Source organism: Triticum aestivum, chromosome 4A (genome assembly GCF_018294505.1).
Source record: "Triticum aestivum cultivar Chinese Spring chromosome 4A, IWGSC CS RefSeq v2.1, whole genome shotgun sequence".
Taxonomy (NCBI): Eukaryota; Viridiplantae; Streptophyta; class Magnoliopsida; order Poales; family Poaceae; genus Triticum; species Triticum aestivum.
This window is the reverse complement of record NC_057803.1, coordinates 739,777,305-739,797,816: the sequence shown is the minus strand read 5'-3', so window position 1 is coordinate 739,797,816 and position 20,512 is coordinate 739,777,305. Positions and strand designations below refer to the sequence as shown.

Below are 20,512 nucleotides of genomic sequence, written 5' to 3'. Positions count from 1 at the left end.
GACCAGCCTTACTAACAATTTCATTTTGAAAGCCCTGCATTCTTGGATAGACACAACAAAAATTTATTGCTAATGGTGCAAAGCAATGGCCTTGAAAAAGACGGTTTACGGAGGTCAAATTAAAAACCCGTGGCTACATGAGTAAGCTATGTTGGATTTGTTTTGCAGGAAAAAAAATCTTATACATGTCGGGATATTCTATTCAGGCCTATCATCGTTTATAGACAATAAGTTACAGGGTATGCAAAAAAGAGTTCAGCAGACGAGTTCTAGAAGTATAGCTGACATGTCCAAAAGGTTATTCTCTCTTCTCCAAAACACATGATGTCTTAGATGTTGGCACGGCCTCCAACAAAATTCTTAAAAAATTCATGTCATTACAAAAACAAGGAAATTTATGTAATGAAAAAAGTATTCAGTACGAATCTAAATAAGTACCCTTCATATACCCGTAGTCAGATTCAAATAAATTTTGACTACGGGGATCTGGAAAGCCATGTAATTTGGGACAAAGGTATACTACACATTTTTTTCTCAAAACTTTAGAGTACAACGTTGATAGCCGTTTGACCTATTACATTACTTATTTATTAGCATTCATGGTGTGAAATGAAAGGCCCACTGGTTTCGTACTATTCCTTTTGGACACCAATGTTGATGCCGATCTGCACTGAAATTTGGAGCACATTTTCTGTGGCTCTAACTAGCTCTACGTAGAGAGGGTTGTTTGCTGAGACTAATGAACAATTGTCGTTAAGAAGTAATAATCAAACTAAACTGCACCCCCGTCTCAAAATATAAGGTGCATTTGACTTTCCAAAACTTTCAAGATACGGTTAGTTCAAAATTTATGATTTTCACATAATTATTATATTCTAGAAAGTAGTAAAGGGATATATGACGTAAATGTGTTTAACAAAAGTTCTAAAATTTAGCATGAAATATAGTAATGCGCCTTATATTTTGGATGGAGTGAGTAATGACTGCCCCATTAATTCGCTCCGTATTATTAGTTACATGATCCTTTCAGTATACAGTAAAATATCATTTATGAGCCTACAGGAACCTTTGACAATTGACATATGGTTTTTCAATGTTTTGAAAGATTTTCCTTAATTATGTGGCTCATATATACATAACGATACATCAACTAATTGGGATGACAAACGTACTTACTGATTGATGGAGGGGAAAATACATGGTGTAACAATCCAATATGCTTGGACCACAAGAGGCTGCAACTAGCTGAAAGAGAAGTGGTCCATTGATGCAGAAAGCGAATAAATTCAGTGGAAAATGTGTGCATATTATGTACATGCTACTAGTACCACCATACTTTGCTCGGACCATGGAAAGCTCCCATTTTAGTTCCGTAATATAATTTTCTCATCTCTATTATCAGTACACTTGCAGTACCAATTAATATGAACATTGTAGATTAGCTATATACGTCTGTCCTAGGGCTTCTTTTCAAGTCTTAAAATGTATACATAGTAAGTATATACTACTCCCTCCGTCCCATAATGTAAGACAAAAAACGTCTTACATTATGGGAGGGAGGGAGTATATGACACCCTTTGGTCTGGTATACAGAAACCCCTCATATTTTGAGTCTTGATTACTAGGAAATGCAAAGCTGACGGTATAATTTTTGGTATAGAACTTGTGTATTCTTAGTTAAATCGACTACCTCGGTCATCGGTGATAAGGGGTGTTGCCGGATACACGCGTGTGGATAGTTTTAGGCCAAAGTAGATGTTTTTTAGGTTGTTCATCATCTTGGCTATGGCGACGGCGATGGCGGTGCCCAGTAAAGTTCCTTCAGATCCTACTTCCAACGAGGTGACATTCCTATGGTTGGGGATGGATTTGGAATCCAGCCTGTTCAAGTTAGGATGGTACCGTGGCGACGGCATCTTCTTGGTGGACCTGTGTCCTCGTGCTCCGTCATCGCAAAAGTGTTTGCTTCAGCGCCGACACGGGGCTTGGGAGGTAGTCTAGAAGCGAATGAAAATTGTGGTCTGCATCGGCGGCATCAAGAAGATGGTGGATTGTGTGCTGGGTTCGTGGTACGTGGATGGTAGGTACGGTATCCTCCTCCGACGTCTTAGTCATGTGGCGGTGTCAGATCTGAAGTTCGATGGCGTGTCCGGAGTGTTGCCCCGGTCTGATTAGTTCAACGGTATGGTTTTCCTTTTGGCGAGCCACCTTGGAGGTCCACAAAGCTGTATATCAGTGATGGAGCCGCGTCAAGCTCGGGTGTGGAGGTGATCCGTCATTTTTTTCCTTTGGTGGCTGCTGTGGTGGTGCCAGAGGCAGGTGACAGGCGTTGTTGCCAAGCTCAGAGGTTTCTTCGGTCTTGTATGTAGTTTTACTTTTTGGCTGGTGCTTCTTTGTGCAAAGACTAACGATTCTGCTATTTATTTAGTTTTGCCAGGCCGGTATATACGTGACTTATACTTTGATCCTTATGATATAAATGAGACATGTATTACCATGATTTTTTTCAAAATACAACGGGCCCTGCATATCGACCAGAGAGAGCATATGTTTGACTAGATCCCGGCGTACGGCTAGTTAAGATGAAATGGAAGTAGTTAGGTTCATCAAAGTGGCAAAAGCTAAGATGCAGCCTCTCACACTGACACACACATCGGTGTGCATGTAGATGATATCGATGCATATCCATACAAACTTATTCCTAGGATCCACCGAGACCACACAAGTGCATAAAGGTAACGCAAGAGCAAGTGTAAGCCACCAACTCTCTCTCTCTCTCTCTCTCTCTCTCTCTCTCTCTCCCCTTAGCTTGGAATTCTTCTCTCTTCATGCTTGCATGTCAATCCTTATTTGCTACACAAGAGCTGTGCTATATATGATACACATACACATATACTATAGCATACTTGCAAGTAGTGGAATTCTTCTCTCTTGATACTTTTAGAGGTGTACTATATACCAATGATGGCATCCCATGAACACCACCACCACCTCCTCGGCTTCTCCTCCTCGTCGTCGCCGGTGACTCCCAGCCCCGCCGCCATGGCCATGGCCTTCGACCACCACGGCCTCCTCGCCCTCCACGACGACATGCCACCACGACCAGGAGGTGCCCATGATAGGTCATGGCCACCGCAAGTGTCGACGCTCTCTCTCTATGGCCCGGCCGGTGGTGGACCGTCTTATTCGCTGGCCGGCGGCGAGCATGAGCTGCAACCTTTCACGATGGCGCCACCGTGGATGATGTCCATGCAGCAGCAGCAGCAGCCCTTCCGGTTAAATAGCTCCAGGTACCTGGGCCCCGCGAAGGAACTGCTCCGTGAGTTCTGCAGCCTTGAAGGGGATGCCATGAACGGCGGCGTGATGATGATGCAAGCTCCGAAGCGGGATGACGACGTGGAGGCGTCCTCACCGGCTTGTGGTCCATGGGGCGCCAACCCTTCTGTAAGCTCCATGGATTACATGGCGCTCGAGAGGAGGAAGGCCAGGCTACTGTCCATGGTTGAAGAGGTAGGTACAGCCACAAGCCTACCATTGTCCTTGTTGCTACTAGTTAGTTACTGCCTATATACTCGTCTCGATTGATCTTATGATTAATTTACAGAGCCATGCCTAGCTCTCACCCTCACTTGCAACTTTTGAGTCAGTTATTTTCTTGTGAGTACTTACTTTGGTGAAGTTTCCTGGAAGGAATCCAATAAATATGTCCACATTGGCACACAGTGCATACGTGATTGATACAGATTCTGATGTTTCTATCCTCGCTCTTATATATTACAACTTTTCACCCTCTATCTCTGCAATTAACAAAGCAACTTTTAATAAATTCACTTATATATTCTCACCTTAATTAATTTCCTTGTCTTCATTTTTTTGCCGAGCTGCATCTTGTTTTTTTTTCGAGATAAAAAATGTAGTCCTGTTGTTTCTTGTGTCACCCACATGATTATACACTTATTCATGTGTACATGCCTGAAATCAAGATGTCATTTTTGTGGTAAGAATTACTAACTACAGCAAGAGAGTATAACTATCCTAAACTAAATTAAGAAGGATCCTAGCTTCATTATCAATGAATTCAACTGGTATCATGTATTATGAAGGTGGACAGGTGCTACCGGCGATACCGTGAGAAAATGCGGGCGACAGAGTTGTCGTTCGAGGCGGTGGCCGGCACGGGGGCAGCACACGTGTACACGAAGCTGGCGATGCGTGCCATGTCACGCCACTTCCGGTGCCTGAGGGATGCGCTCATGGGGCAGATACGAACTTTGAAGAAGTCAGTGGGGGAGAGCAGGGATGCCAACGGCATGTTGGTAGCACCGGGTGCATCAAAAGGGGACACGCCGAGGCTAAGGGTTGTGGACCAATGCCTGAGGCGACAAAGGGCGTTCCAACAATATGGCGGTGCCGCCGCCATTGAGAGCTGCCCATGGCGGCCCCAGCGCGGCCTGCCAGAGCACGCCGTCGCCGTCCTCCGCTCGTGGCTCTTTGAGCACTTCCTCCACCCGTACGTGTGTTCCAAACAATCTATCTCCGTCTTCAACATCAAACTATCTCATGTCCAAATAGTCACTCTATATAACTTATATACGGAAGTTGTGCCACCATCTTACTGAAGTTTCCCCACACCAAAGAGTGCAATTTTAGGCGACCAAGGTTTTAAAAACACAAAAGACTAAAAAGTATAAAAGGACTTCTAAAAAAAGTATAAAAGGGAAGGTACTTGATGAAATGAATTAAAGAGAACTATGTGAATCAACAGGTATCCGAATGACGTAGACAAGCACATTTTGGCGCGCCAATCAGGGTTATCAAGAAGCCAGGTTCGTTATTCAAACATGAGCAGCAGATAACTACCTTAATCTTTTTCATATGTTTTTTCTGTGAATATGAATGCATGACAATTATACAGTTAACTAGTAGAACCTAACTCATTTTCTAGGTTTCCAACTGGTTCATCAATGCAAGGGTTAGGCTATGGAAGCCCATGATAGAGAAGATGTATGCAGAAGAAACCATACAACATGACGACCACGGTGCTAGCAGTGGCAGAGGTGAACCTGCTCCCGCGGATCAACACAATAACAACTTGGCAGCATGGACAACGGTTACGACAACAACAGATGAAAGTTGCCATCGCTTTAGCAGCAAAAACAACCCTGGCGACGGCTTCATCCCATCCTCCTTTGTTGCCGACAGCAGACAATTTCTCCATGGCTACTCAAGTCTGCACGGTGATGGCGGCAGTGGTGTGGTGTCGCTTACCTTGGGACTCCAGCAACAACAGGCGTTTGCATCACCGGCGATGATCACGCAACAACAATCGCCGCTCATGATTGGAGCTGAGGAGGAAGACATGGTGCTACCGTATAAGAACCTCATGGGGTCTGAGCTGCTGCATGATTTCGTAGGCTAGGAGCCTAGGAGACAAGAACATAATATAGTGCTACAACCCCTATAGGTGCTACCGGATTCTTAGGCAACCTGCACCGATTGATTGAATATGTGTATATTGTAGTACAACTTAAGTAAAAAGGTTAATTATAAATGTCTATGACCACTATTTATTTATTTCGTGCCTGAAAACTTGTAGTAAGAACTAAGAAACGAGGTCTCAACGTAAAAATACCTATGGTAAAATGTGGTTGGATGCTACATCAACTTTAGATTGTCGTTCTTTTGTCCTATATATGAGGGTTTGCTTCTTCTCTTGACTGCTAAAAATTCTTCTCAAAATCTGGTGGAGCATTAATTTGAGACCACATAACATACTTCACGAAATATTGTAACCATTTTAACCTATCCTTGAAAATTCTTTTTTTTGTTAACTATTTTCACAATCGAAGTGGATATTTTTGGTTGAAATATACTCCCTCCGTTCCTTTATCTAAGGTGCATTTTTTCCAGCTCGGTGACCAAGGCAGCAATTTTTGGAGCATCTGGGACAATACTACCCCTGGTATTAGCTTAGCGTTGGAAATTAATTAGGTGAGCTTCCACTAATTTGGCCGCTGCATGCAGATACGCTGCCGGCCTTGCATGGCACATGCAATCCCCGTATCCCAAGAAATCAGCGATGCAAATAACTCTGTTGCCTCCTATAGGAAAATGAGCTCGCGCGGCAAAGAGAAAAAGGGAGGGAAGTCACTTGGCGCCAACAGAATGCAGATTTTAAAATATGTTCTCGTGTACAAAATGAGTCAACTCCCCCTGGTTTTCTTCATTTTCCCCTTCTTCCAGTACGTGGCCAACAGAAAACATGGTTGATCTAGACTTGCATCCAGCACCTAATTGGGATTCAATTGAGGAGAACGAAGACCGGGCCTGTGATCTTGGATACGACTATGACTGGCTAGCTTCCGATGACTCCAACGACGGTATGTTCTTGTGCAATCTCACCTTTTTGCAGTAATACTAGCAGGATAATTTTTTTATTGCGGGCTCCATGTAGAAGTTGAGCATTCCCTCGATGACGGCAATGGATGCGAGCATGATCGACTTCATGCCAGCAAAGAAGCCGACGATGAGGCGGACCTCGTTGAACACACGCGAGCTGCTTCTGCGGAGCGTACGCACGCCGGCGGAAGACGCGGGGCGCGGCCAACGCACCGGCGGGCGCGGACGCGGGCACGGCCAAGGCGCAGGCGGGCGCGGACGCGGGGACGGCCACGGCCAACGTGCCGGCGGGCGGGGACGCGCGCGAGGCCAACATGCAGATGGACCCGGCCATGCAGTGGACGCAACGCAGGCTTCACAGGTATACGTACTATATGTATTCCATACTCCTTGAACCAGATCATGTACTCCGGGGTAGTACTTGAACCGTTGTGTCACCATCTCTGCTCAGGTGGATCACCGAGGCGCTGGTGGACGAGGCCACGCAGAGGATGGAATACAGTGCAAGCCGCCGGTGAATCCAGCGGAGAAGTGGTGGCCGGTGTCCTTTTGCACGATGGTTTCGCTCAGAAGTAGGAAGACCTTCTATCCTGGGGCGATCCGGCTTGGTACAACCAGGGCCTATCTCTTCGACGGCGAACATGTTCTTATAGATTCTCGTGCGCGCCGGACCGGTGAAGTATTCATCCAGGGAACGGTTGTCATGTTCCCCTGCCATCTTGCGAACATCACCACCGGTGACCAAGGAGTTGATGCGGCAGGTTCTATGTGCGCACACGACTCAGGCCATAGAGAAGATGCTGCTGGTGGATGCGATGGCTCGGAAGTGGAAGAAGCTGCCAGTATGCACGCGGGCCTCGGACGTGCTCGTGGTGCAAATGATGTCGTGCTTAAACGCGTGCGTGCGGCGCTACTTGCTGGTCCTGTCGTCGGGCGTGGCCGTGGAGGTGACGACAATGCCGTCGGGGACGCCAGTGACGCTCGACATGGTCGTCGACGCTTGGGCTTGGCTGGTCGCAGCAGAATGCGCCTGGCTCTGACGAAGTGGCAAGGCGGCCGTACCGAAGTTGTTCCATCTTCGCTAAATGGCAGCAGCAATGATGCAACCAGCCCTGCCGACGTTAACGAAGGTGACTGTACAGAAAGTGTTTCATCTTCAGTAAATGGCAGCGGCAATGATGCAACCAGCCCCGCCGGCAACGTTAACCCATGCATCCGTGTGGAGTTGAACAAAGGTGTTGTTCCAGAGAGTGACCCTGGAGTACAAGCTGAAGTAGCTGACACCGGCAGCAACAATGGTTAGTCTTCTGCATGAGTTATTTCTGTAGAGAATGTTAGTTCTTTTTAGCTGAAAGTAATTCAGTTCTTGTTCTGAATATTCTGTAGGCTCAAATGCTAATCAAAAAAAGAAGCGAAGATGGTACCCAGACCATCAAAAGCAAGAAATTTATGCCATGCTATTAGAGCGGACAAATCAAGGCGTACTAAACCAAGGGGTGGTTGACGAGGTGGCAGAGCTTTGTCAAGTTAATTACCGGACTGTTCAAAACATATGGTCGAGAGGCAAAAAAGCCGGTGGTATTCATGGAGTAGCAAACAAAAGGGTGAAAACTTGTGGCCGCAAGAAGATACCGTTTGATTCAGATGCCATAAAAAAGATTGAATTGAGCAAAAGAACTACGCTCAAAGATCTTGCTAATGAGCTTCAAATGGCGAAGACAACTTTATGGAGAAGGTTGAAGGAGGGCAGACTGAAGCGCCATACAAATTCAATTAAATCCACATTGACTGATGACAACAAGGTGGGTTGGATTCGGTTTTGTTTATCCATGTTGGATGAGCAAAGTGTGCCTGAAGAACCCAGATTTAAAGGCACAAATGATATAATATTTTTCTAAAAGGTTTCATTTTGCACTGAGCATTTTTTCTAGCTACCCTTCCAATTGTTGTGAATCATAGGGACACTTGTAGTTTAAAAAGTTGTGCCATGTTCTCAGTTCCGGGCTTCACCGATTCTTACCATTTACATGGGCTCTCAGTTTAACTTTAAGATGACATCTTTGACTGACAAAAAAGATATAAATGCGTCATGTTTTGGATTGTACAATTTAGATACCGCATGGCTATGATTTTTCACAACATGTTCTAATACACCTTTTCTTTATAAACATGTGCCAATACAACTATGACTGGATAAAAAAGTAGCTGCTGAAAAAAAAGACCATTCTTACTGTAGAAAAGAACAATCGAAGGTATACTAAGGCGCCTGTATGTAGTGTTTCTGCAATCAGGTTATTTTTTTTTCTTCTTCCTTTCTCTTTCCTTTTCCTTTCTTGGTTATTTTTTTGTTCTTCACCGAATTTGATGAAATGTTTTTGAAAGTCGATGAACTTTTTTAGAAAAACCGATGAACTTTTTTTCAAATTCGATGTTTTTTTGTCAAAAAAGCTGAAATTTCTAAAATTTGATGATATTTTTTTGAATTACATGATTTTTAAACTTGATGAAAATTTTAAAATTCGATGATTTTTTTCAAATTGGATGAAATTACTTAAAGGATGAATGAAGTTTTTTTCAAATTCGATGATTTTTTTTCAAATTCAACGCACCTTTTTCAAATTTGATGTACTTACTTTCAAAATTGATAGTTTGTTTTCATATTCGTGAAGCGCCGCATAGGAACTCCCGCATACTAACTAGCTTTTGATGCTCAAAAAAAAAACTAACTAACTAGCTTTTTTTTAGAGACAAGTATACTAAGCAGTTTGCATCACGTGGGCTTACTTGTTGTGGGCTGCATTGTTCTCCAGGGATACAACATGAAAATAAACGAACGCTATCTTCTACCCCTAAAAAAGAAAACAAAAAACGAACGCTATCACCTCCCTCCACATCGAGAGGACGAGTATATATTCCTCAATCTGGATGCTCGGGGGCCGAGCAATCGGGCACCCCTTGCGAGACCTCCAGTTCGATCCCCATTGGCGTCAAACAGTGCAGTTGATGCCTAAAGAAAGCGCCAATGTGATGGCCTAATTCTGGCACGAGTTTTTCAGTTTTTTTTCCTTTTTAAAAGTTTTTTAAGTTCCAAATATTCTTTTGGATTTTAAAACATATTCGAGATTATAAAAGTGTTCATGGATTTTAAAAAATATTCTATAATTTAAGAAATATTCAGATATATCAAAATTATTTCGAAACTTTTAATTTAAGGTAATTTCAAAATATCCATGACCTTAGAAAAACTGTTCTTGGATTAAAAACAATACTCCTAAATTTGGAAATTGTTCATGGATTCAAAAATGTTTCCAATTTAACAAAAAATATTGAATTTTTTAAAAATAATTAGAAAGACAATTTCCAAACAATGTTCACAAGTTTGAAAATTATTCTGTTTTCCAAAAAGTACACAGGAATATGGAAAACCCTATTAAAAAGACAATTTTGAATCTAAATGTTTTCTATGAGTTTAATTTTTTTAGTGTTTGCCGAAAATATGTTCTTCATGTATTAAAGAAATCTCAAATTGTAGTAGAAAACTTTCCAGTGTCTATTAGAAAAACAACGTATATTATCCCCTGCATTGCTCTGGTGTTTTATCAGTTTTTCTTGAACTTGCTAAAACAGAAAACTGCCTAATAAATGTTTATGAAATTTTGATTTTTTTTGTAAATTCAGAAAAATTTATGAATAAATAAGTGTTCTTAGTTTCAAAAAATGATCACGAGTTTGAAAAATGTTCATGAATTCATAAAATGTTCCATATTTTAAAAAATGTTCATGAATTTGTAATATATTCTAAAAATTAAAATAAAAACATATAGGAATGTGTAAAATGTTCTGAAATTTAAAAAAAATCTAAATTTTAAAATAGATCAAGAATTTCAAAGACATTAATCACAAGTAGATTGTTTGTTCAAGTAAGAGCAACACCTTATCACAAGTAGGTTGTTTGTTCAAGTAAGGTGCTTCCATAGAGGAGGTAATCACAAGTAGGTTGTTTGTTCAAGTAAGAGCAACACCTTATCACAGGTTACACTGCACAACAAACTATCAAAACAATCAATAATAACTCAATGAATCTTGATGAAAGTAACTTGATGACACTTATATGTGTCCTCGAAAACGCCTTGATCACTATGAGTAAAAGAACCGGCTTGTCCTTGGCATAATTAAGGATTGGGCCACTTGTTTGCCCATTGCACTTTTGTTTCTATTTACATTCTTGCAATTACTCTTGCTTCCAAACGATCCATCAAATACTCTTTGCAGGTTTGATAGTGATCTTTGCTAGTTTCCATCAACCAATCCCTTCTGCTCCTCATTGGGTTCGACACTCTTACGTATAGCAAATGCTATGATAGATCCCCTACAGTTGCGGGTTATCAAGTCTCTTTTCTGGTGCCATTGCTGGGGAGCATACTGCTCTTAGTAAGTGGAACCGTGAGAGAAATATTTAATGTTCTTGTTGTTTTTTATTTTTGTTTGCTATGTAAGTCTATTATGGAATTGTTTACTGCTAATAATTTCTTAGGAGGGGTTGCCTATGACACCCATGTGGTTAGGAGAGACCCCCCCCCCCTCTGAAAAAATATATAAGATTCATATTGGGTTTCTTGAACATGTGATGGCTAATCGATATGCAGATGATGAAACAGGCCCCCCCGAGGACTTGGGTAACCTTCTAGAATTATGTGGTCTCTTTAAGCTTTCAGGTTTTCCCAAGGATGGGGTATTAAAGAAAATATTCCCTTTTTTGAGGGAAATGCTTTATCATGGTTTAGGTTATTGTATAATCCACATACTATGCAGTGGAATGCCTTATGTTGTGAGTTTATTTCCAAGGTTCATCCAGCTCAACACGTACAAGAAGACCGTAATTATCTTTATAATTTTCAGGCTCATTCTGGAGACATCATGAGACAAACTTGGGGAAGGCTCGAGTTATTAATACTCAAATGTCCCGCTCATTGGTTATCCAAAGAGATGATTCTTGCAAACTTTTATGCAAGACTTTCACAACATGATAAAGAAACACTGGATATGTCTTCCGGATGCTGCTTTGGTAAGAAGAATACTGATGATAAATGGGATCTCATTAAAAGAATACAATACTAATTACTGGGAGATCAAGAACGGTAAAGACTGAGGTATAAACTTTGTATATGATTGCTTTAAACCTTATTCTGAAACATCTACTTTTAATGAGCTTGGTGCTAAGTATGGGCTTGACACTAATATATTGATCACTCTTTGTAAATCTTTTGTTGCTCATATTAATGTCACTGAAGAAAAGTGCGACAAATATCAAAGATACTTTTTAATAGAATGTTATTGCTCAGGAAGAGATTCTTGTTCACACTATAGATCATGTGTTACCTTCTTCTTACACTACTAGGGAAAAGGCTAGCAGCAGCGCGGATTTTAGGTGTATCAGTAGCGCGGGAGTGACGCTACTAATAAGGCGGTACAGCTAACACATAGCAGTAGCGCGTGGTCACCGGTGCTACTGCTACATAAGTGTAGCAGTAGCGCGGTTAGTGGAAGCTCGCTACTGCTAGTAGCTCTAGCGCGCTTTGCCATGACGCGCTACTGCTATCGCGGCACTGCTGCTAACTTTTATACACTCGCTACTGCTAATTTAAGTAGTTTTTTTTGGTTTTTTTTGGCATATTTGTTTTGTATTTGAACAGGCTTTATAGAAGAATCTTTAGCACATAGAAATGTCATCATTATACACATACAAATGCCTGCGAGACCACAAATGTAATCATAGCATATACATACAAATAGTCTCATCATAATCATCATCCAACACAAAGTGATATATTGTCATCATCTCGAAAATAGCAATACATGCAAGTCTCGAATACTTGCAACTACAACAACGTCATCCATCTAAACAAAGGTATACGCAAGAAGATCTATCACTATGAGTGAGAGCGGAACTATGCAGTACATGAGGTGGCGGTTACGAGTCCTCTCTCGCGCTAGCGTGAACCTCAAGTAACTAGCTTCTCCTTCTTGTCTGCTTTTGAAGCCTTTATGGCTGGCGCCCGTGAACCCATTCACTTGCGCTTGACACTCATGCCACTCGTTGTACACCCCCGGAACCTTCTCTTTGTACACGACATAGCAATTCCATCTCGCCATCAAGAAACCAGGTACCTGTTAGAGACGCATGTTCATGAAGAGGATGTACAATCATATATATGCAACAAAATATACTAGAGCAACACCGAAAAAGAAAGGGTTAGCAACTAGATGCAACATACAGTATGCAAATTAATTTACTAGAGGTACACAGGTCATCGTACGCAAACTAACAAAGTAGCGTTACGCAAGTTCGGCAGGGACCGTGGACATCACAAAGTTTCATCGCTACAAAAAGTATACAAGTTCAACCGACACATATCATCATCATCGGCATCATAAATCACTAGAAGTTCCATCCTTCCATATCATCGAGGATGAACCCTAGCTTCTTGAACGGCGTGAGATCTAGACGTTGCATGCCTATGCGAGTTCGGACGTCAGCTCGCGATATAGGGCCATGGTGGAACATCCCCTTCTCATCGATGACTTCTTTCATGATGATCGTCGCAATGTCGCTTTGGATGCGAAAGAAGTCATCTCTAAGTTTATAATCCGCTTCTCCATGAGATTCTAGCCACTTGTGGATATGATCATCATTTTTGCTTCTCATGCGAAGCTTTTGGTGATCCGTGTTGAACTGAATCATGAGATGGACGATGTACAATCCATCCTTCTTGCTTTGTTTTGGGACATGGATGCAGGAGAAGTTAGTTTTATGCGCTAAACCCATCTTCTTGTTCCTTTGTTTCCTGATCTGCACGTGGCCACCTCTAAAGCTGAAGCCTTGGAGAGCATCATCTAGAATATTCATTATGTGGGTGTAGTCTTTTATCTCGTAGTCTCTGGAAGGGTCAAAATACACGGCGTGGGAGACTTGCGGGTAAAGAATGATAAGGACGGCGCGCCCGTTACTGCGGGGAAAAGACACCTCAAATTATTCCCCATGTGAGAGTGAAGGAATGATTGAAATATACTAAAAGGTTGTCCGAAACTGACTTACTTTGGATGATAAGGCACAAGGACAATTTCCCGGTCCTTATTCTGTACCATGAAGTTTTGGAGGTATTCCCTAGCAGTTTCACGCTCAAAGTCGCCGAGACTCAAGAAAGACTCGTGCATGCAGTACGGATCCGCCACACAGATTTGCGAGACTTCTTCACTCTTCATGACGGAGCTCATATGTAGCGCAAAAAGGTGGACGATTGTAAAATCGAGCCGCCTTGTTAGAAACATCTCAAAGATATGGTCAAACTGCAGGTAGAACACCTCCGCGGGCCGTGTCTCGACGTAGCACTTCCCCTCAGGCACACGAGCCGCGTATGTCGGATATCCTGTATCCTTTGAAGCTAGTAGGATTTTCTCAGTCGACAGCACATGGTCGTGTAGTCTCCTGAGATCCCCTGATAGTGCCTCCAGCGGTTTCGGCGGTAGCATCGGCTCGCCCGTGAGATGGAACATGACCGCACCTTTCACGGGTACACGCTCTTCAGAATGCATCGTCTGGCTGCTATGTGCTCTGGCTTGTTTGGAGGCAGTTATCTTCCCCGATCTCTTCCTCTCCTTTTTCTTGGGCACACCTTCCAGACCCTTCCTTAAGCCCTGCCCCAGTGTTCCCGAGCTAAGTACTGTACGACCCTCGCGCCCGGCTAGTTGAGCCTGTGTTGAGGCGGCATCTTCAGGCATGTCCTGTGAGGATTTCATGAAGAGAGACTTTTTGCAATCCCTGCTACGACCCTGCCCGGGCATATCATCCATATCCTCATTAGCAAGCTGATAGCCCGATTCACCATATGGTTGACTCATCATATCTATGTCACAGTCATACGCGTTTGTATTGAGGTAATCCATAGGGTCGACCTCCTTCTCATCATCCATTCTCTGTTCTACAGGAGAAATTACATCATCCAGTACTATTGCACCCCCTTCATCATGTCGTCCGCCGCTCTCAGCCGGCACTACAGGAGCTGGTAATTGCGTAGGCGGGGTGGTGGTCTCCGCACATGCTTGTTGATGTGTGGTTATTGGTGTTCTCTCGGCCGGCTCCAGACGAATAAGATTCTTCGGCCATAGCAGCACCCAACCCTTGCAGCTTCTAATCCGCGGAGGGGTCTCGTCGTCCGCTCCCACATGCTGTATTGGAGGAGGCAAATCCTCGTGCCCCGATTTCACACTGGTCAAGCTAACCCTGAAGTGCCCAGCGGGGATCGGCTGGTCGTGGAACGTGGGTTGCGAGGGGTCCATTATCATCCCCTTTCCCACGTCCACCTTCTGGCCTTTGATCAAGTAGAGTATGGTGCACGGGGTTTCTTTCGCCTGCAAACACATATGTCTGTGGCGTAAAACAACCGAAAGACAACAAAAATGGAATATCATATATATATATATATATATATATATATATATATATATATATATGTTGGTGCGACATGTAATTACCGTGACGGCGTCGAGCTCAGCCAAAGACGAAGGCCCACCTAGCGCGCCTGAGACTGACGACGGGCTACTATGAGCGGGAGCGGCTGCGAGAGGAGGCCCGGTTGCATGAGCAAGTGATGGTGCGATGGTGTTGTTGTTCATGGAGTTGCCCCCGACGAAACTAGGCAACGGGAAATCATGTACCGTCTTGTCTGGATTTTCCTTCGTCGAGTTGATGATAACTGGAACCAAGTTAGTAGCAAAATCATTTCTGCAGGCAGTTACAGCTGCATTGACTGCCTACTGTAGCAACTCATATTTGTCCTCGACTGCTTTTTTCGCGTCCTCAGCTGCTTTTTTCTCGACCGCAAGCTTCACCTTCACGTCGATGTCCGCCTGACTAAACTTATTTTTTTCTTCTTGGCCTTCGGACCCTCGTCGTAAAAAACCTTCCACATGGCGCCGTCTCCAGCACCGTGCACACGACCATATTGCGGCCGCTGGCCCAAAGGGAGTCCCTTAAGTTCGTTCAAGGCCCGGTTGAGAGGGGTGTCCCACTTGGGCCTCATCGGAGAAGTAGGGCTTTCGGCAACAAGCTGGTGTTGCTTCTCCAGTAGTCTAATCAATTTCCTCGTGATCTTGTCCGTGTAAAAAACCTTTTTCTCCTTGTCCCACTTGTAGCGGGCCCTGATGAAGTCATGCTCCAAGGGGTTGGTGAACTTCGCGAAGGGGTCTGGGAGACCCGCGGCTTCACGTTCCGCGTCCTCCTTATCCCATATGGACCTTTTACCGAGGTAGCCACGGCTTCCGAGGCGATGCTTCCCCGTGTTCCTTTGCTGAAGGCTCTTGAATTTCGCAGCCTTAGCCTTGGCTGCCTCGGTAACGCAAGTGTCCTAGAACTTTTAGAATTCCTCTTCCGTAAGTGTCGGATTTTCCTCCAGAATCTTGGACAGGGGTTCATCAACCTCAATAGCTCGTTTCACCCTCCCTTTCCAGGAGGCCAAATCATTGCTGAACATGCCCATGGCGTGATTGTTAATCTTTTTCATCTTCGGATCATCCCACGGTTGTTCTATATTATCATCCCGGTCGTGGAACTTGAATCTCTTGTGCAACTTCGTTAGGAGAAACTACGTCAAATGTTCTTTACTCCTTAAGTCATTGTCGTTGATGCTCGCGCATTCCCGTAGGATGCATCCTACTTGGATCCCATAGCACTTGCTAGGTTCTTCCGGCTCTAACGGCTCAAACTTGCCAAGTGCCATCTTTGTGATCACAAGTCGTCCAATCCCTAGTTTGTTAGGTTTTTGTATCCTCTGCTTCTTATGCTTCCTCTTTTCGGTAGCGGCATCGGGGCCGGTACCTTCCCCGCCGGTATCTTCCCCGCCAGTACCTTCCCCACCGGTCTCGGCGCCGCCATCGGTGTCGATGTCGGCGTCAGTACCATCATCGAGGCCGACCTGCAAACCTTGCTTAGCAGTCAAATAATCTAGGTACTCTTGTTCACCCTCATAATCCATCTCGTCTGCATCTTGGTCAGAAGGCCCAATTTCTTCGTTGTTCGACATGTTTCCTATGATTAAGTGTCCTCATTTATTTCTAAAAGTATGAATAAATGAGAAATGACATAAAAAGAAATCTATGTGCCAGCACTCGATATGCCAACTATGTAGCACAAATCATGCCTTTATTCACGGGAAATTTCGGCATGACCTTTGCTAAAAAATGGACATATCGAGCGCCTGAAATTCACCGGAACGGAAATGAATCAACATTCCGGCGTAACATAGGCCACTCAGATCATTTTCCAAACATGAGATATCCACATATCACATGTCCAGTTCAAATTTGCATATAAATTCACCTAATTTTGAAACCTAGCTAAATTCATAACTAAATAGATAACCTAATTAACACACTGCCCTAACTAAAACCTAAGTAAATTAACCGAAGAACCCTAGCAGAGAGAGGGGGGGGGGGGGTTACAGAGGGTGCAGGGGCGAGGAGGCAGGCCCGATGACGGCCGAGGTTGGGAGGGGAGGAAGCAGAGGAGGGAGGCGAGGGCCGACGGGTCGGGGGCGAGCGCGCCGGGGTCGGGGGCGAGCGCCTGGGTCGGGGGCGAGCGCCGGTGCCTGGGTCGAGGGCGAGGGCCGGGTCAGGGGCGAGCGCCGGGGTAGGGGTCGGGGGCGAGGGCGGGGTCGGGGGCGAGCGCCGGCGCCGGGGTCGGGGGAGAGCGACGGGGGAAGAGAGAGTGGGGATTTGGGGGGAAAAGGCGGGATGAAGCAGGGATAGTGAGAATTTTGGGTTAAGTGTATGTAGCAGCAACACGTTTGGCCAAAACGCGCTGCTACTACCTTCAGTAGTTGTAGCGGTTTATACGAAACGCGCTACTACTACCTTCAATAGCTGTAGCGGTTTATAAGAAATGCGCTACTACTACTGCCACTTTTCCTTTTTCGTTTCCTTTATTTTCTCCCACTTTTATTTCCCGAGAGCAGTGAACGAAGGGAGGGCGATATATATTGCATCATTTGACGGTTAAATATGTATGCAAAATAGGAACATATATATTACATCATTGGACCCATGCATAATAATGGCTAAGTGTGTATACAAAATAGGAACATATATATATATATATATTACATCATTTGACCGATAACATACGGTTCCTCAACGCTGACGTTTTCGTTTTTGAGTCAGCTTCTTTTCCTTCTTGTTCGTCGAAGAATAATTGAGCCCCTCATTGTGACTTTGCCTTTTCCATGGAGTACAATTTTTCTTAGGTAATGTAGTATTGATTCTTCTTTTGACGTATACTTCATCATCATCGTCATCTTCCCTCATTGGGTTGCCGTACTGACCATAGTCTTCCTCGTTGGCGAATCCATCCATTCCAATGATGTTCCTTTTGCCTCTCCTCACGACAACACGACTGGGATTGCATGGATCGGTTATGAAGAAGCATTGTGTCACGTGCTTAGCGTGTACCCATGGCTTGTTTTTTGCGATAGCGTTCACGGTAGCGCTCTTGGCGTCGGGTATACTCATGGTAGTGAAAATCCGGTTTTCTCTTTCGACATTCTTTGCCCATCTGACACGGAACATCGTCGTGTTGTGCAGTCCAGAGTAGTCAAGCTCCCAGATCTCCTCGACCCTCCCATAAAATCGTTCAGTTGCGCCATTGTCGCTGCCGGTCATGCATTCCATCGTCACCCCTGAGTTCTGATCATCACTGTCCATATCTTTGGCCTCCGTATATGAGCAATCCGTCCTTAGAACCCTCCTCCGGGGGATTAGCAATAATATGCTCTTTGAACCAATGCAGAAAAGTGGAGTTGTGCTCTCTAGTAACTTCGGCGTTCGTCCTGCATACCCCCCGGTCACGACACTTCTTTGCGATTATTTCTTTGCGCAGTGCCACGAAAGGATCTACCTCATCTAGGTGTTGTAGCACTACCAAGTTTGCTCTGTCAAAGTCGCTGCGTCGATCTGAGTATGCCACGTGCAGTTCCGTGCGATCGTTGCAGTGACCATCTCTTTCGAGCCTCCCATCGTGCTTGTTAACGGGCAAACCAACACTAACACCAGGCGGCTGGTCTGTGCCATATAGAAAATTCTCACAGAAAGAGATGCACTCTTTTGTCAAATAGCCCTGGACAATGCTTCCATCCGGACGGGACATGTTACGAACGAATCCTTTGATGATCCCATTCATCCTCTCAAACGGCATCATGTTGTGCAGGAATGACGGCCCCAGGTCTATTATGTCATCCACAATATGGACACACAGATGCACCATCGCATCAAAGAACGCGGGCGGAAAGTACATCTCAAGCTCATTCAGTATCACAACGACCTCTTCCTGTAGCCTTCGGAGCTGCTTCACACTGATCGACTTTCGAGAGATGACGTCGAGAAAGTTGCAGAGACCAATAAGTGTGTCACGGACGTGCTTGTCCATTATCCCTCTAAGGGCAACAGGTAGTATCTGCATCATCATCACATGACAGTCATGAGACTTCATCCCGCTGAACCTTTTCTTGTCCGTGTCTAGATATCTGCTTATCTTGCCACAGTAACCGGAACTAACTTTGACTCCGGTAAGGCACTTAAAGAAAGCATTGATCTCAGCCTGACTTAAGGTGAAGCAAGAAGGGGGGCAATAATCCTCTTTCTTTATTTTCTTGCCCTTCTTCTCCCATGCCTCTGTCTCCGTCTTTGTCTCGTCTGACATTTTACGGGGCAGCATGTGCAAATCTCCCCTGATTTTCAAATCTTGCAAGTCTTTTCTTGCCTTCGGCCCATCCTTGGTCTTATCCGGCATGTTCATCAGTGTTGCGAGCAAGCTCTCAAGGACATTCTTACAGATATGCATTTGATCAAGTCAATGAGGTGTATCGAGTTTGTGCTAGTACTCCAAGTCCCAGAACACAGACCTCGTCTTCCATACCTTCAACAGCGGCTCCGGCGCCTTTCTCATCGTCTTTCCTGGCGCGGGGCACTCCTTCCAGTTTTTCAACAGCTCATCGATTTCGGCACCGCTCCGCTTACGTGGAGGATCTCGATGCTCAGCGTGACCATTGAATAGATCTCCACGGTTTCTCCACGGGTCGTCCTGTTCAAGCCATCTTCGATGCCCCATGTACACGATTTTCACAGACCCGCCATCTTTCCTTGACGTTAGCTGCTGAGACGTCGTATCATCCATGCACCGCGTGCATCCGCAATATCCATGGCACACCTGGCCTGCCACATATCCGTAACCGAGATAGTCCTGCACTGTCGTGATCAGCGCGGCTCTCATGTTGAAATACCTGCCTTTGCTGGCGTCCCATGTCTTGGCCGGTGTTTTCCATAACATGTCTAACTCCTCTTGAAGTAGCCCCAGATACAAATTAATATTATTTCCTGGTTGTTTCGGCCCTTGAATAAGCATGCTCATGTGAATGTAATTCGATTTCATGCACAACCAGGGGGGAGGTTGTACATCCATACAAACACGGGCCATGTGCTATGGTTGGTGTTCTGGTTGCCAAACAGATTCATGCCATCGGTACACGCGCCGAGCACGATGTTCCTTGCATCACATTCAAAATACCGATAGAAGCTGTTCAACACTCTCCACTGGCTTCCATCCTTCACGTGTCTCAGCTTCGGATCATCTCCATTGTCGGGCTTCTTCCTCTCCGCGTGCCAGCGCATTAGATTTGCTTCCTTGGGATCTACAAAATATCTCTGGAGATGGGGAGTGATCGGTAAGTACCATACAACTTTCTGGGGACATTTCTTCCCGGCCTTCTTGTATCGAGAAGCATTGCACACCGGATAGCTTGTTTTTCCGGCGTGCTCCTTCCAATAAATTATGCAATCGTTGATGCATGCATGGTATCTAACGTGTGGCAGATCAAGAGGGCACATGATCTTCTTGGCCTCATCAACACTAGTAGGACATAGATTACCCGCGAGAAGAACATCCTTTAGGTACTTGAGATGCTCATCGAGGCTAGTGTCGGTCCATTTGTTTTTAACCTTCGTCTTCAGGAGTTGGAGCGTGAAACTCAAGCAGGTCACCTCAGGATTGCAACCATCATACAATGGA

General features: G+C 44.6%; 1 protein-coding gene across 1 annotated transcript; it reads left to right on the top strand.

Moving 5' to 3' along the window:
• Positions 1 to 2,750: 2,750 nt before the first annotated feature.
• LOC123083519 (homeobox protein BEL1 homolog) lies at positions 2,751 to 5,576 on the top strand. Its single transcript, XM_044505545.1, has 4 exons — positions 2,751 to 3,510; positions 4,104 to 4,510; positions 4,766 to 4,826; positions 4,946 to 5,576. Exons 1-4 carry the CDS (start codon positions 2,962 to 2,964, stop codon positions 5,417 to 5,419), a joined length of 1,491 nt encoding a protein of 496 aa, XP_044361480.1. The 5' UTR covers positions 2,751 to 2,961; the 3' UTR covers positions 5,420 to 5,576.
• The last annotated feature ends 14,936 nt before the right edge of the window (positions 5,577 to 20,512 follow it).